The sequence below is a fragment of the Papaver somniferum genome, chromosome 11 (assembly GCF_003573695.1).
Source record: "Papaver somniferum cultivar HN1 chromosome 11, ASM357369v1, whole genome shotgun sequence".
In the NCBI taxonomy this organism is placed as follows: domain Eukaryota; kingdom Viridiplantae; phylum Streptophyta; class Magnoliopsida; order Ranunculales; family Papaveraceae; genus Papaver; species Papaver somniferum.
This window is the reverse complement of record NC_039368.1, coordinates 110,411,584-110,428,083: the sequence shown is the minus strand read 5'-3', so window position 1 is coordinate 110,428,083 and position 16,500 is coordinate 110,411,584. Positions and strand designations below refer to the sequence as shown.

The 16,500-nt window shown below is 35.8% G+C and overlaps 1 protein-coding gene across 1 annotated transcript; it reads left to right on the top strand.

The window, feature by feature from the left end:
• The first annotated feature begins 12,185 nt into the window (after positions 1-12,185).
• LOC113320455 (protein STRUBBELIG-RECEPTOR FAMILY 2-like) lies at positions 12,186-16,177 on the top strand. The gene is made up of 10 exons (XM_026568365.1): positions 12,186-12,415; positions 12,572-12,704; positions 12,812-12,883; positions 12,994-13,059; positions 13,599-13,670; positions 13,790-13,861; positions 13,968-14,039; positions 14,126-14,191; positions 14,277-14,342; positions 15,773-16,177. Exons 1-10 carry the CDS (start codon positions 12,319-12,321, stop codon positions 16,017-16,019), a joined length of 963 nt encoding a protein of 320 aa, XP_026424150.1. The 5' UTR covers positions 12,186-12,318; the 3' UTR covers positions 16,020-16,177.
• Positions 16,178-16,500: the final 323 nt, after the last annotated feature.

Here is a 16,500-nt window from a genome sequence, read left to right as displayed (position 1 = left end):
ATGGTTATGGTAGTCGTATGCTCTGTAAGTTCTCTTATGCCGAGCATAATCAATTAACTTGATCACTTGTGTGTTTAATTTGATTGCGTATTCCGATTAAATTAATCATAGGTTTACTTGTGATTAATTTGATTGAGTTTTTGGATATAGAAAATCATTCTCATGGTTTTTGGTGTCCAATAAAAATCCTTCTTTTCTTTTGAAATTAAGGTAGCTCTTGTTATTCCCTTGGGAATGACATCAAATGGGGGAGAGTTCTTTTGAACCTATGCTTAATGGTCATATCTTGAGGGGTGTGCGGGTTGTGGAATTTTAAAGGGGTTATCTTTTATCATTAAACTCCTTGATGAATTCTATTAGCTTCGGCTATATTATTGCATCTAAATTAGATGGTATGTATTTTCTATTAGTCATGAAATGTCCCTTACATAAATTTCATTATGATCCCGTTCTTGTACTTTTGCCAATTTTATTGACAAAAAGGGGGAAATTAATATGTAGTTCACACTACAAATACATATGGTTTTCAGATCATTGTGTAAGGGGGAGTGGTTTCCATGTGAGATGGAGTATTGACTAAGGAGGAGTGATACATATCACCATAGTATTATTGTTGAAGTTGTGATACAATTGGACTTTGACACTGTGTAATAATACTATGACACTGTATAACAATGATCGAGATCGATGCTTTTTCATTGTTATCGCTACGGATCTTCAACAACGGTGATGCTAAACTTACAACCTTTGGGATCATTGGAGTACTTGGAAGTGAAGAAGATTTCGAGGAATGCTGAAGATTAGGCATGTGGAATAGGAGCTACTAAAGTTTCTTTATCTTTTTTGTATTCCATATGTATTGATAGTTTTGTCACTAAAATTGACAAAGGAGGAGATTGTTAGAGCATTGCTCGGTCGAACTCGCATGCGTTGCTATCTCAAGCATGTTTGTCAATGTTAGTGATCAAAACTATAAGTTTTGATTTCTAGTCTACTATAGCTAAGTCTCGGACTAGGATAGAAAGTGTAGTTGAGCTCAAGGACTTCATGGTGATTCATCATACAAGAAGAAGAACTACTCAAGGAACCGGTGGAACTTCTCGACAAAAAGGTATGTGAAGACTTGAACTTATCTGTCACTCAAAAGTCAATCTACTCTATCTCCTACTTCTTGAGACAAAAAGTCGTATGCTATATATAGACTTAAATTATACACATTTGGTGTTACGAGCCGAGTATACCTCGCCTATCTATATCTCGAAATATGTGTTGGTAAGTGTTTTGCTTCGACCATGTTTATCTTTACCTAGTGACGTAAGTCATGATATGTTTCAATCACTTTGATAATTGCTTTGACGAGAAATGGTGTAACAACTGTATAACGTCCTCTAAGAATGTTTCAATGGTTTGAATGAGAGTTTAGATTACATAACCAATGATGGACATAAGTATTGTTGTGGAAACACATATGTGCATAAGTCCTATCCCTTGAACCAAAGTTTGCGAACTTTGTTGATCAAGAGAAACTGGAAGAATGGCTTGTTGCCAAGTCTGCAAACTGCCGAACTTCTCATCCGAGAAATTCTGCGGAGTTGACAAACTAGCTGCGTCCGTAAATCCAGTTTGCGAATCGGAGGAAAGTCTTTGCCGAGATTTTCTGCTGGAGTTTGTGAACTCTGCCCGGTTTCTTAAGTCCGCGAACCTAGTGTGCGAACTTAAGAAGGTTATATATCTGAAGATGATTTCTGAACTTAAACTTATAAAGACTAAGGAATGCAATTTGCAAACCGTGGCTATAAAGTTCATGAACCGATTCGAGTGAATCAAATCATCTTTGCTTCAACTGTGTCTTGTGTAGTACATAAGATTTCCTCGCAATTGAACAACTCTCTAACTAGTTCATTTGAGTCATTTGAACTAGTTATGGTGAAGAAGAATATGATTGGTATGAAATGCTCATATGGCTAACCTTTTGGTTAACTATTGTTAAACCAACAATGTACACGTTTGGATACGGTTAACAAACCTAGAAGCGTGCATTTCATTTGTGTATAACAAGCTAAGTTTTCGATCTAACGGTTGAGAAATATTATCTTGAATCAAAATCAGGTTTTCATCTAATGGTGGATATTGTTTGCTTTGTGACCAAGGCGAAACCCTGATTTGAAAGACTATATAAGGGGACATCTAGCAACTCTGTAAAACTAATCCCCACACCTCACGTGTGATACTAGTTTGCGTGCTAGAGTCGTTTCTCCTTTAACCTTTGGTTTTCTCCTTCTAAAACCAGGTTAACGACTTAAAGACTTTATTGGGATTGTGAAGCCAGACCAATACTACTTTTATCGTAGTTGTGTGATCTGATCTTGCATCTTCTATCGTACGAGTACAATCATATTGACTGGCTTGAGATAATATCTCTGATAGGCAAGATATAAAAAGTAGTCACAAACATCTTCGTCTCATTGTTTGTGATTCCGCAACATCTTGTTTCGCTATCATACGATTAAGATTGTTGTGAGGTGATTGATTTATCTAGGCTGTTCTTCGAGAATATAAGACCGGATTATCAATTGGTTCCTGTTCACCTTGATTATTATCAAAAGACGGAACAAAAAATTCAGGGTTTTTATGTGGGAGACAGATTGATCCTTTGATAGACTTGTCCGTGGGAGACAGATTTGTTTATTGTCAAAGCCTTCGATTTTGGGTCGTAGCAACTCTTAGTTGTGGGTGAGATCATCTAAGGGAATCAAGTGCGCAGTATCCTGCTGGGATCATAGGCGTAGGAGCATAAATGTACCTTGGATCAGTGGGAGATTGGTTAGGGTTCAACTATAGTCCAGTCCGAAGTTAGCTTGGAGTAGGCTAGTGTCGGTAGAGGCTTAATACGGTCTGTGTTCAATCTGGACTAGGTCCCGGAGTTTTTCTGCATTTGCGGTTTCCTCGTTAACAAAATTTCTGGTGTATGTGTTATTTCAGTTTCCGCATTCTATTGTTTTATTTTTATAATTGAAATAATACAGGTTGTGTGTTAGATCATCAATTAGAGTAATCTAACCTTTGGTTTTTGATTTTCATTGATTGATCCTTGGATATTGGTCTTTGGTACCATCCAAGTTATTCATTGTGTTTGATTAAAGACTCGCTGATTTCTATTAGCTCGAGTAAATCAAAACAAGAGAGAGATATTAACTCCTTGAGATACTTTTACTTAGATTGAGTCTGACTGTCTAGTTGATTCTCTAGAAAGTATTTCGGAGTTAGTCCATACAGATTGCTAAGCGAAATATTGGGTGGTGTTGTTAGACCCCCGCTTTTTCAATGTGTTTCACTTATGTTTTAGTTGGTTGGGAAGGCACGGCTAATGATGCAAGATTTTTCATGGAAGCAATCAGCAATCTACAATCAAAGTTCCCCCACCCCTCTGTAGGTGAGCTTTCACTATTGTTATACTTCATTGGTTTAATCATGCGAATTAGATTATGGGGTTGGCCGTGAGAATTGAATTGGTTTTATTGGTCTAAATTGTTTAAGAATACTAGTCTAGATTAGGCGAATAAATGTTTACATATACGAATAAAACAAAGGATTACATAGTTTCCGGAACCTTCCAGTGAAGAGTATGTCCAATCTATTATAGATTGTTGCCTTATTGAAAACCCCAAAGTTGGTCATTCTTCTAACAATACTAATAGTAGTTCTGACAATACTAATAGTAATGGATAGGTCTCACAAGTGTGAATGGAAACTTATTTGTCCTGACATTAGTGAATGGAAACTGATTCATTAATGAATTCGGTAAATGGAAACTTGTTTCTCCTGACAAGTGTGCCCAATATTTTTTTTTCTAAGCCATCCCATCCTTGGATCCTGGTTCCGCCACTCATTTCATTTGCTTGAAATGTTGTTCCCTTCGTGTTTTAAGTAAATATATTAATGTAGGCAGAACTACAAGTCGCATTGTAGAGGCAATTAATTGTTTGGTTAGAGAGAAATGCAAGGGTGTTCAATGGTAAATACAACTCTGTGGGGAATTTAAAGAACAATGTGAAATCCTTCATTTATAACTGGTGTGTGGGTACTAACATCTTTGAAGGCATCACTTTGGATATGGTTTTACATAACTGGGAAGCTGTAATTCACCAGTCTGTTCCAGACTTGTTTCTTCTTTTGAATTTTTTGGTTTCCTTTTGGATGTAACAGCTTTTTAAGATGACACTGTTCTTTTTTCCCATTTTCATTACTTTCTTAGTCATGAAGTGGTCTCTTTAATAAATTTTTCCCTTCTTGAGTCAAAAAAAATAATTAATTGTTCCAAACTGCAGGTGTTGGTGTATGTGTATGTGTTGGTCTAGGCAGGGTATATAAGTTTTTACTCACTAAGTTTTATTAATTGGGCAGGAAAATACTATGTGGTAGACTCGGGATATTCTAATATGCTGGGATATTTAGATCCATATAGAGGAGAGCGGTATCATCTCAATGATTATCAAGGAACCAAGGTACCTTGTAGCGCAAGGGAAAAATTTAACCATGCACACTCGTCGTTGCGTAATATGATTAAAGGATGTTTTGGTGTACTCAAAGCTCGCTTTCCTATTTTGAAGATGATGCCGTCATACAACTTGCGTAAGCAAAGGAATATCATCATAGCTTCATGTGCGATACATAATTTTATTAGGAAACACGCTATTACAGACGATTTATTCATTAAATATAGAATTGACGATGTGATTATCGCAGGTGAAGGACCAAGTGATATTTGTGAAACTGTGACTTACGCCAATTTATCTGCTAGTGAGGCTCAAAGAAGAGGATGTGACATGGATTCTTACCGAGATGGGGTTCGCCTAGGCATGTCCATGTATTACCGTCTTCCATTATGAAAAATGTGTATTAACTTTCGTAATTTTAAATCATCCCATACTAGTACAATTGCAAAACGATTATGCTTGGTATTTATGTGTTATAAAAATTTCCCTTTTTAAGGATTACTGCAATATTGTTGTTATTTATGGGTTATAAACTGTTGTTCAAGGATTCACCTACCAACCATTAATGACTACAAGTACCATAAGAAAAAGGAAGTGTTTTTCGTTTATATATGGAGGAGCAAGAACAAACATAAATAATAATATGATAAAAAAAATTGTCTTCTACTTTGATTATGTTGTCAAACTTACTTAATGACTATTTCGCTTAAAAGTCACGCGATTACCGAACTAACTTATCTACTTTTTAGCTTCTGAAAAATTTAAAAGCATTTCTGACTCTACTTCTCTATCCAAACAGACTATAAGACAAATAGAAGGGAGAAAACAAAGGAGTGTTTTTATTACTACTAATTGTTATTCCAAGAGACGGCTATTTATAGGTAATAGCTCATGCAAAACACATGACAAAGTCTGACCACGTGCAATGAAATGCAACACAAATCTGTTAATCCAAAAATGGGTAATTTACATGTTTATTACAAAACTAGTGACAAAACCCATAGGTGAACAAACTAGTGATAAGAAAAAACCGGTCGTATTATTTTTAACAAATAAAAACCGTTTCAAACAAAACTGGGACAAAAACCCCAATTCAAATAAATTTTTTAAAATTCAGTTTTTATTTGATTTCTAAATTCCAAAATTAACCTTCCGCATATAAAAACACTTTCAAAGGAAAGTTTGGCGGAAACAAGAAAGTAAAAACGATTTTTTTCCTCTCTGAACCGAACAAATCAGATTCAGAAAAAGTGTGATTCTTCTTTCCTAGTTTTCTTCGTTCTTTTCGTTTCAATTCAAAGATTCGTCATCATCTTCTCCCAATTTCAATTCAAAAATTGAGAGAGCAATTTTAGTTGTTTGATTGAAGAACGGAAGAGAAGCTACAAGTTTTGAGATCTGTTTATTCGAGATACGTAGAAGAATCCAATTCAGTTATTCGAAGAAGAGAAGAATCCAATTCGTTATTCGAGATCTGGTTGCAATTCAGTTTAGCTGAAATCATATTTTCGCTTTTCAAGTTGAAATTGAATCTCGAATTAAAGAATCCAGCTGAACAATCAATCAACTTCGTGTTGATCATCTTCGTCTTCATATTAATCTTCGTCTTCAAGGAATCAATCAACTTTTCAGGTATTCAATTCTCTTTTTTGTGTTGATTTTTGATTTTGTTTGTGTGAATTTGCTAGTCACTCTTGTCGAATAAACTGAATTGATGTTAGCATATGATTTTTTATGTTTGTGTTGATGTTCTTATGAAGGATTCCATCTCATTGGAACTGTTTTTCAAAAAAAAAAATTGTTGTTGATATTCACATCTGGTGAAACTGTTTTTGGTTTCATCATTTTGTTCTGTAGATTACGGATTCTGTTCTCGCACTTGTATGTCACAAAGAAGATTGTTTAACTCTTCGTATTGGCCTCCAAGAGTCTTTTGCTAATTTGAAGACTAGTATATGCTCAAGTTGGTGTGAATTCTCTCCTCCTTCTATGGAAATTTTTCACATGGTTGATGATCAGCAAAAGGTCATTCATTCTGATTTTAATCTTCAATGTTTGGCTCTATTTAGTATGTATAATAAAGAAGGGATTATGGAGTTACTCGTAAATCACAAAGCTGAGAGTTCTGATTCAATAAGTTCAGGAATTATAGCTTTTGATGACCAGCCACAAAGTTCTGGAATTATACCTTTTGAGAAGCCACGGATTGATTATGATGTTCCAGATAAAATTAAGGAACCGTTGAAGTCTGCTCACTGGTTACATCTTTTTCAAGGAGTTGAACAATTGTTTCCGGGAGGTGTTGAACAAGTTCGTTGTGATTTACAGAAGTATCACGCAGCAACTGGTTATGAATACACGGTATATAGGAATGAGAAGTTGAGGATTGGTCCACGTTGTGCTAATAAGAACAAAGAGGAGAAATGTGACTGGAATTTATATGCTGTGTCTGTTGATGGTGTTGTAGGAAGTCCTTTTATTATCAAGGAACTAAATATTTAGCATACTTGTGTTGGTGGATTTGTTAACATGCCACGAATATCGAAGAAACTAGTTAGTAGCTTGATTATTGATGAAATTAAACAGGATCCTAATAAGAAAACTAAGCATATTATGGAATCTTTTACGAGAGACTTCGGCTTTGACATCAGTCGTTATTATGCGTACGCAGGTAAGAAGCATGCGCTGAATACTTCATGGGGAGAGAACGAGAAATCTTTTATGTTCTTGAACTGGTATAAAAACAAGTTGATTGAAATCAATCCTGGCTCTCACGTGGTTTTGGAAGTTGAAGAAGGGACCCATAAATTTCAGAGGATGTTTATCTGTTTTGAAGCTTGTAGTCATGGATTCAATTTATGTCGTCCTGTATTATTCGTTGATGTGGCTCACTTGAAAAGTAAGTACCTTGGTCATATGATGGCAGCAACAGGTCTAACCGGAAATGATGGTAATGTTTTTATCATTTTTTTATGTTGGTTTCATCATTTTTGTGTTTGGTTTTCATCGCATCTTATGCTTGTGTTATGCTTTCTGTTCATGTTACAGAAATCTTCCCTCTTGCTTATGGTGTGGTTTCATCGGAGAATGAAGCGAACTGGAAATGGTTTTTGGATAATTTGAAGAAAGTCCTTTCTCCTTTGCGACCAAAGCTTACTTTTGTGAGTGATCGAGGTATTGGATTGGTAACACAAATTCCTATTATTTTTCCTGAGGCTTTTCATGGTTGGTGTTACTGGCATACAGAATGCAATATCAATACATGCTTACCAAAGAGTTGCAAAGCTTATAACAAATTTGTATTGGGACTGTTTAAGAAATGTGCGTATGCTTCTACTCATAAATAATTTACAGAGAATTGGGATAAGTTGAGGAAGGTTCAAAATCAGAAGTTACAAGACTATCTAAGTAGAGCTCCTCTTGATAAATGGGCAAGTTTTTTCTTCAAGGGTCGATGATATGGTAGGTTGTGTTCAAATATTGCTGAGAGTTTCAATGGTTCGATCGTTTAAGAGAGAGAGAAGCCTATAGCCATCATGGTTGATGAGATCAGGGTGAAGCTAATGGACCAAATGTGTAAACGTCGCGAGGACTCTGCTAACTTAATGAAATGGCGTCAAACTCTATGTCTAGAATATGAAGCTCTGCTCCACGACAACAAGATGCATGGATGTAACTACCCAGTCACCAAGTCGTCGGAATATGTGTTTGAAGTTCATGCTTCATTAACACAGACTGTCGATTTGAAAAGAAGAACATGTTCTTGCAACCGTTGGCATATTGACGGTTTCCCGTGTGCCCATGATATCCGTTGCATCATGGTGAATGGATAAGATCCTTACAATTATGTTGAGCACTACTTTACAGTAAAGTTCTACCGAGAATCGTATAAACATGCAATAAATCCTATTCCCACAGTCGAAAAGCCCGTGACAGTGTTGCCGAAATCGATGGTTTTTGGTCCGAATAATGGACCACAACCAGGACGTCCATCGAAGAAGAATAGGATTCCTAATACAGGTTCAGTTGCCAATAAGAAGATGAGAACCTGTGGTTCCTGCAAGGTTTTGACCACCCATAATAAACAGACATGCCCTTCTCGTCAGATTTCATGAGAACTTGTAGTCATTTCGACTAGACTACAATATGTGGTTCCTGCAAGTCATCGAATTTTACTCTTAGTTTCGTTTGCTAGACTACAATATGTGTTTCATTTACTATTTCAGATTTTTGTTTTAGAAGTTAATGTGTTGCAGGTGTTTTCATTTTATAATTTGTCTAAGAATAATAAGTTTGATTAAGTTTAAGTTTTTCAGAATTTTTACAGGCCTTTATAGTTTGGTGTAACCGAATTAGGTTTCATCATTTTTTTGATGAAACCAGAAAGGGTTTCATCATATTTTGGTGGAACCATTGTTTTACTGTCACTTTTTCTTCTATATTTTTTGACAACACAGTAGATGATGTTTTGTCTACTGTTTATTGGTGCCGCAAATATATGACACATCATTTATGGATAGTTTTTATAAAAATGAGACATCATATTTCTGTAGACATAAGCTTTTAAGGAAATACAACTGAAATAGCACGAAATAGTTTTTTATATAAACTGTAACCATTTCACAAGTACTTTAAACTTCAACTAAAACTTGAATCTGCAAGAAGAACAGTATGTCAAGGAGTATCATCATTACAATAAACATTTCAAAAGTAATTTAAACTTCAACTAAAACTGAATGTTCAATAGGACGGGCACGACATGCGAGTATTATTCTATATTGTCAAGGAGTATCTTCAACGCCAACTTTGGTCTCATATTATGCACCTTTTCTCGTATATCATCTGTAGACATGTTTCCTTTCAAGAGGATCTTCATGTAATAGCAAACATGCAGGCCACAATCGTTCCTGAAAAACCAAAACAATGTCTCAATTGTTACAAAGTGACTAGCTGAGAGTGTTCTGATATTAGTAGCTATATGTAAAGCATTCAGTTACAAGTGATGTAATGATTTCAAGCATATGCATATGTGAACTATAAACTTCCAAACATAACTTACCCTATTTGTTCACAACATGTAGGGTTGTGCAAAGAGTATGTTGTTGGCTGACTTGCCTGCTGATCACAGGGGAGCTTTGCGTCGTGCTGTGCAAATGCTGATATTATACGTTGTTTCATGCTTTCAGCACTTTTTATGCATTCCTATCCCGTGGAAGCCAAGGAGTTGTAGTGATAAAATTCCCCGGTTTCAAAATCAAAAGAAAGCAATGTCCAATGGTTTACATCTCCAAGTGATGTCAGCAACGGAACGAACAAAAACCGCACACTATAATCCATTTTTTCGATGAAGCCTTCTATTACAGCACCACATTTCTTTCCTAATGAGTGACATGTCTGAAACAAAATACAAGATAACAGCTCCTTAATTAGTTACAGATGCAAGTTTGATGAAACCAAGCTTGGTTCCATCAAAATTAACCATATAAACAACATCATTTTTTGTTTTCCACAACTATTTTTTATGCCAAAAAATCTACATTAAAGAATTTCAGAGTAAACTTACATAGGAAAATGTTCGGGAATTGTCCGCAAAGTCATTTTCCTTGATCTTGCTAATTTGAAACAATACGGGAGCTTACCATCAAGTTTGTTTGCAATTGTACTTAAAAACATTATTACTTCTTTTGTCTTTTTGATGAGATCATCTTTGTTCATTACACCATCATAGAACGTCTCAAAGAAACGCCAGAAAGGACATGATTTAAGAGCTTTCAAATGCAGTTGCTTGTTTTTTATCAACGCCTTAATTTTCACTGCTAGCTCGCACAAATGATGCAATGAGCACCTGTATGGTTCCTTATCTCTTTTTTTACCTATTGTGAAACCAAAATTAAACCATAAGAGAATAATAAATAATAATGATGAAACCATAAGACATACACTTGTAATGATGAAACCATAAGCACGAACAAAATGATGAAACCATAAGCATAATTGAAACTTGTATGAAACCATAAAATTATGTAACATAGCGCCAGTCTCCACAGTTTGAATTCAAATCAACAGCCAATAACAACTCTATAAGTAAACCAATAACTAAAACTGATGAAACCAATTTTGGGTTTCATCAAGAAACAGAAAATGAAATCTGGTTTCATCGCAAATCTGTTACATCATTCTTGCAAACCTAAACCTAACAAATGAAAAGTGAAGAAACCAAAAATGGTTTCATCAAAAAGACCATATTATTATGATGTAACAGATTAACAATTGGTTGTAAAATGATGAAACCCAGAATGGTTTCATAAGAAAAGCAGATTATACTTTGGTTTCATCAAATAAAAAACAAATGAAATATGATTTCATCAAATAGAAAAAAAAAATATCTGGTTGCATCAAATATACAAACAATTGAGATCTGTTTTCATTTGGTTACATCAAACAAACTGAAACCTAAACCTAAACCAAAGAAACGATGTAACCAAATGAAAATAGAACCTAACCTAAGAAATGAAACCTAAAAGCAAACAGAAAACCAACCCAGAAATCAAATGAAACCTAATAATCTTTTGAATTCAAACTCGAAATCAACTTGAAAGCAAATTCGATTTCTTACCTTTAGGAGATGGTTTCGCTATTTTCTTTAGCTTTTCATCTTTCTTTTCCGCCTGTTGATTTTGTTTCTTCGCCATTTGGGGTTAAAAAATTAGGTCAGATTTTGTAGCAGTGGTTGAAGTACGCAACCATATAATAAGAGAAGAAGGTAAAATCGAGAAGATGATGACGAATACAGATTGATTTTGAACGATTTTGGCTTCGGGATGAGCAGATCTGAGATTTCTGGGTTGGTTTTTGAAGGAGTTACAGAGGAGCGGAGGTTTTAAAGAAATTTTGTCTGTTACGCAGGTTGTAAAATAATAAATTAGTGGGTCGTTTTCTTTCTCAGTTTCTTTTGGGTTGAATTAGGGGAGGGTAGTTTAGTTTATGATATTTGGGGTTTTTGTATCACTTTTGTTTGGATGGGTTTTCTGTAGATGTTATAACCCGCGGACCATGTTTATTATGTATAATTTGATTGTAGCCAAACGGCGGGTCATCACTAGGGGTTATAACCGGCGGACCCTGTTTATTATGTATAATTTGATTGTAGTCAAACGGCGGGTCATCACTAACACTCGAAGATTCACAACAATTCGCACCAATTTGTAAATGGAGCAAGGGTTCATAAAGGACGGTCTTGTTTCGAGAAAACTCTTAGCTGGATAAGCAGAGAGAAAGAGTGGATAGGTACACAGTACACACTACACTGATGCTAGTAGTAGGAGTACTAGCTTAGCTAAGCAGCGGTGGTGGTAGACTATTACATCATTCAGCATCTTCGTTTCTTTGACCGTTTGAACGAAATTTCCTATCAAATTTTACCAAGGCTGCTAATGGGGGTACAGTTTTGTTTTGGGGGTGTACCAATCCAAAAGCAAATGCTTTTTTATCCCATATGCACATTGTTACATCCCCAAACAAAGCGGTACCCCCATTAGCATTAGTTCAACAATCTCGAGAGTATGATTATGCGGACAAGTGTAAAGATTAAAACACCACTACACGAAAATTGAAAATTACACTGGTGCATTGGGATGCTAAATATGAAGGTTTTCGTACTCTTTGGTCTTCACTGTTGTGCAGGAGAATCCGACTCTGTCCAATTTGATTTTCTCTCACTTTCTCTGCCTAAACCCCCTCTTTCTCTCAACACATAACAGAGGTGGTTTTAGTAGCGTGAATCTTCTTTTTCTTCTTCTTCATACTCTTCTGTGCATCTCCAATGGCACTTCGTTACTGTTTCTTACTCATTCTTTCGCTCATTTTTATCAATTTCTCATCATTTTCGGTCTCTTATCAACCTAGTTATATCCAAGAAGGTAAACAGGATCATGTACTTATGGATTTTTATTGTGTATATGTATTATGAATACTGCCTTTGTTCTCTTTGTGGATTTTTACTTAGGTTTGTGTCTTTTGTTAAGTGTACAACTTAATTTTATCGAAGAAACTCATTTTCTTTTAACCAATTTCAGTTGCTGTACTTCAAGATGTGTTCAAATCGTTGAATCAACCACAACAGCTGGTGGGATGGAGCTTGGGTGGAGGGGATCCCTGTCTGGATGCATGGACGGGAATCTCATGCTCAGGATCATCCATTACAGCCATGTAACAAAATATTTTGTGTTTAGTTTCTTGGTGATTCAATTTTTCTGATGGCTAGCATCTTTTACATCATTTTTGAAATTGAAGATTTTCTCATCTGTGTCAAACAGTTATCTGAATGGTCTGAATCTAACTGGAAGTCTAGGAGGCTATCTTTTCAACCTATTTAACTTGAAGCAGTTGTAAGACTTCCTCCCCTTTCAACCTCTATTTCCTTTCAGAATCTGTGTTTATTTATGGCTCTCTCTTTATGGAATCTGTGTACATCTTTTGTTTGGATTTCTGGATACAGGGATGTGAGCAATAATCAGATAGCAGGAGAAGTTCCTGCACTTCTACCTCCCAATGCCACTCATATGTAAGACTTTCTCCCTTTTCTCTCTTGATGAAGATGTATGCTCTAACAGATAGAAAGCAGTACCCTCTGGCGTTTGACCTGATAATACATGTTTTACAAGATATCATATTCTCAACCAATAGTTCACATGGCGGCACCAGTGGGGGTACTAATTTGCTTGGAGGTATACCAATCCATTGGTGAGGGAAGTTTTGTCCTATATGGAATTCGTTACACTCCCAAGCAAACTGATGCCCGCATGGACAGCCTTGATAATTCACCCTGGACAAGTAGTTACTCTTGAACATAGCCATAAGCCCATAGCTCAACTGTTAGGCGCTGTTCTAAGTTTTGCTTCTTTTTGGTACATAACCATAGTTCAACTGTTACTCCAAGGCACAAAGTATCCCTCAATAATTGACTAGCAATGGATATACTAAAGCTAAGTTTGCCATGTCATGTACTCTTTGTCCATCTTTTTCAGAAAATGTTATACTCTCTGTGTCGAGTACTTTCTCTCGGCAGAATTTTTACGAACTCATCTATATTTATAAATGCAGAGACTTGTCAGTCAACAATTTCACACCAAATATTTGGTTCTTGGCCACACCAATGCCGTATCTGGAGTATTTGTAAGTTTTGACGTATTATTGCTGCTTACCAGTACTTTTAGCATTTGGGTTTACTAGTATATTACCAAATTATTATTATATAGCTTCTTTTTTACATGTACACACATGCACTTATGCAGGAATCTAAGTCACAATTCTATCTCAGGACCGCTGGACAATGTCTTCTCGGGCTTCCCAAATTTAAAGCAGATGTATGGTCTCTTGATAACCTTATTACTTGATTTGGTGCATACTGAATTTATGCCCAAATAAGTTGTGCTTATAAACTAGGTTTTCACCATATGTGGCGAATTGCAGGGATTTGTCATATAACCAATTCTCTGGAGATCTCCCAAGCTCATTCGGAGATTTGAAAAATCTTAATGGACTGTAAGTTGCACATAATAAATGACAATTATATTTGTAATCTTTCTTTCGCCAAGGAAGCAATTCATAAAAGATTCTTTGTATATCAGGTTTCTACAAAGGAATCAATTCACAGGATCAGTGGCTGTTCTTTCTCAACTTCCCCTCCATGACCTGTAAGTAGCATTTGTTAAATATACCGCTTTTACTTCTTAAATATTTTTTCTTTAAAAATTCTGATTAAACTGTTGATATGCTCAGGTACATCCAAATGAATGAATTCAGTGGAGTAGTCCCGAAGGAGTTGTTTAACATACCAAATCTTAGGTAACGAATCTTTAGTAGTTTATTCTTTTAATTTTTTTTGTATTTCAATATAAAATCAAAAATCTCTTTTGAACAAGAGATTTTTCATTTGTTTAGACTATGCGGTCCTAAATGGGAACATTTGTTCTCACTCATACCCATCCAAGTTATTTGACAACAAACCATGGAACTGCGCACAATATGCATAGAGTCACTACTACTTGTAGCTTAGTAATACCCAAGGCATAGGCTAATGTCGAACCTTCTCTAGTTGCCCCTTCCATTGGGGAATGCATGTTTGGCAAAGGCAGCGATGAAAGAGTCACCGTCTTATCTAATAACTCCTCATGTACCTGCACGACGACTAGAATCAGATACACCATTTGTATTTAGCATACAAGAACCTGAAGAAAGGGAAAAGCCATCCATTAATAACGGGTGTCATGTCCATGATGTGAGATAGAAGTAGTGACTGAAGCAAGCTCTTGAGCTTTTCGCATAGCCTGATCCAAGATGAAATCCACATTGGAGTTTTAATTATTGAAATAAGGTTATTTCTTGAAAATTAAATCTGCAACAGTATGCAGTGAGCTGACTCTTTCTTTCCTTGAGGATAATAGTGCCTGAGGTTGCAAATCCATTATATTAACAGGAGTAGAAGGTATGTTGAAACCTCATGCTGTAGCTAAAGTGGACCACAGTCTAACCATACCAGGGCATTCTACAAAAAGATGATCAGTCCCTAAAAGGGATCCTAGAAACCCATGAATCATCCCACATTTCCCTAACACAATCAGACCAGCTTTAATTTCCAACGATTATGTTTTAGGCAACTGGCAGACCCATAGAGAGGAATTTAGTTTGATTTCTGTTTCCTTCTATTTTTGCTCATATTGCTCTGGTATTGGAATTTCTGCTATATTGAATTTACATAGAGAAAACCTTGTGTGCAGACATCTTATTTGATGTGTTGCCCAAATGATTGCTCTCCTGATCGTTCCTCTTGTATTCTTTCGTGTTCAACAAATTAATAATAAAGATTCGTTTTGTGTGAATTTTGAATTTTACTGTGTACGAGGGAATAATTTGTTTAGGCTCATAAGGTGTTCGTGCTATTGCATCTTCCATTCAATCTATATATTTGGTATATGCCTGCGATTTTGCAGATTATTTTGGATACATCTAGTTGGAGTGAATTGGTGATATATTATTTAAGACATACTAGTTCGTTTATTATTTGCAGATTCTGTAAGTTAGAAATTTGTCTGGCATTAAACATTTGATGCACATCAAGTAATTACTTGTACTAACTATACTGATAGTTATTAAGAAACTAAACTAGATTATGTTTGATCGGTACGAGTTTTGTATTTTTGTTACAGCCAAATACCAACAGTTTTTTAAGATAAATAATCTCATGATATCCAACTCTTTTTGTCTTATTTTTACAGGTTAGAGGCGAACCTTCTGACCGATGGGAAGCCATTAGTTGTTCCAGGAGATAGGAATAACTTCACAGGCTCATCCCCAAACACTATTGACCCCCGAAGCTCAGAAAAAGGCACTTCGTCCTTGTTTGTGGGACTTATTCCTGCTGGGGTTGTAGCATTCTTAGTTGTATTAGGTTTATGTGTTTGGTTCTATATCAAGTCACGTAGAAGTAGGGGTAATGCTTATAGACGTTCAAAGTGGCCCTAGTCTTAGCTTAGATTAGTTGGGTCGGTGTGTTACAATTCTTCTATACCTGATAATTTCTAGTATTTCTTTAAAGGCGCAGAGAGCATTATGCCCATAGGTTTAGTACAAGAGTCTGTATTTGTATTTTGAGGTTACCAGTTCAATTTCCTGTGCTAACAATACGGAACTCAATATTAATATTAACTTGAAGTTTCTCACACATATCTTGGAGCCTAACTACTATACCACCTTTAGCAGAAGAATCACATACTCAATTCCTCTCCAACTTTTCACATCACCATCCATCTTCTCATGGACTTTCTTCTCAAATTTTAAATGAAAATTAAATAGTGGTAGAAACTCATCAAATTTTACCCCTTTTCAAACAAGCTAGTTTTACCAAGTGCTACCATCTCCTTATTTGGGTAGAGATAATGACAAGAAACACACTCTTTATTGCAAAGCTAACAAACAGGGGAACTAAGAACTGGCTCTTGCCATG

Excerpts from the sequence above, each read along its gene's own strand:
- LOC113320455 (XM_026568365.1), top strand. The coding sequence starts at position 12,319 with ATGGCACTTCGTTACTGTTTCTTACTCATTCTTTCGCTCATTTTTATC. Across the intron at positions 14,192-14,276 it reads CAACTTCCCCTCCATGACCT|GTACATCCAAATGAATGAAT; the intron begins GTAAGTAGCATT and ends TGATATGCTCAG. Across the intron at positions 14,343-15,772 it reads TTTAACATACCAAATCTTAG|GTTAGAGGCGAACCTTCTGA; the intron begins GTAACGAATCTT and ends TTATTTTTACAG.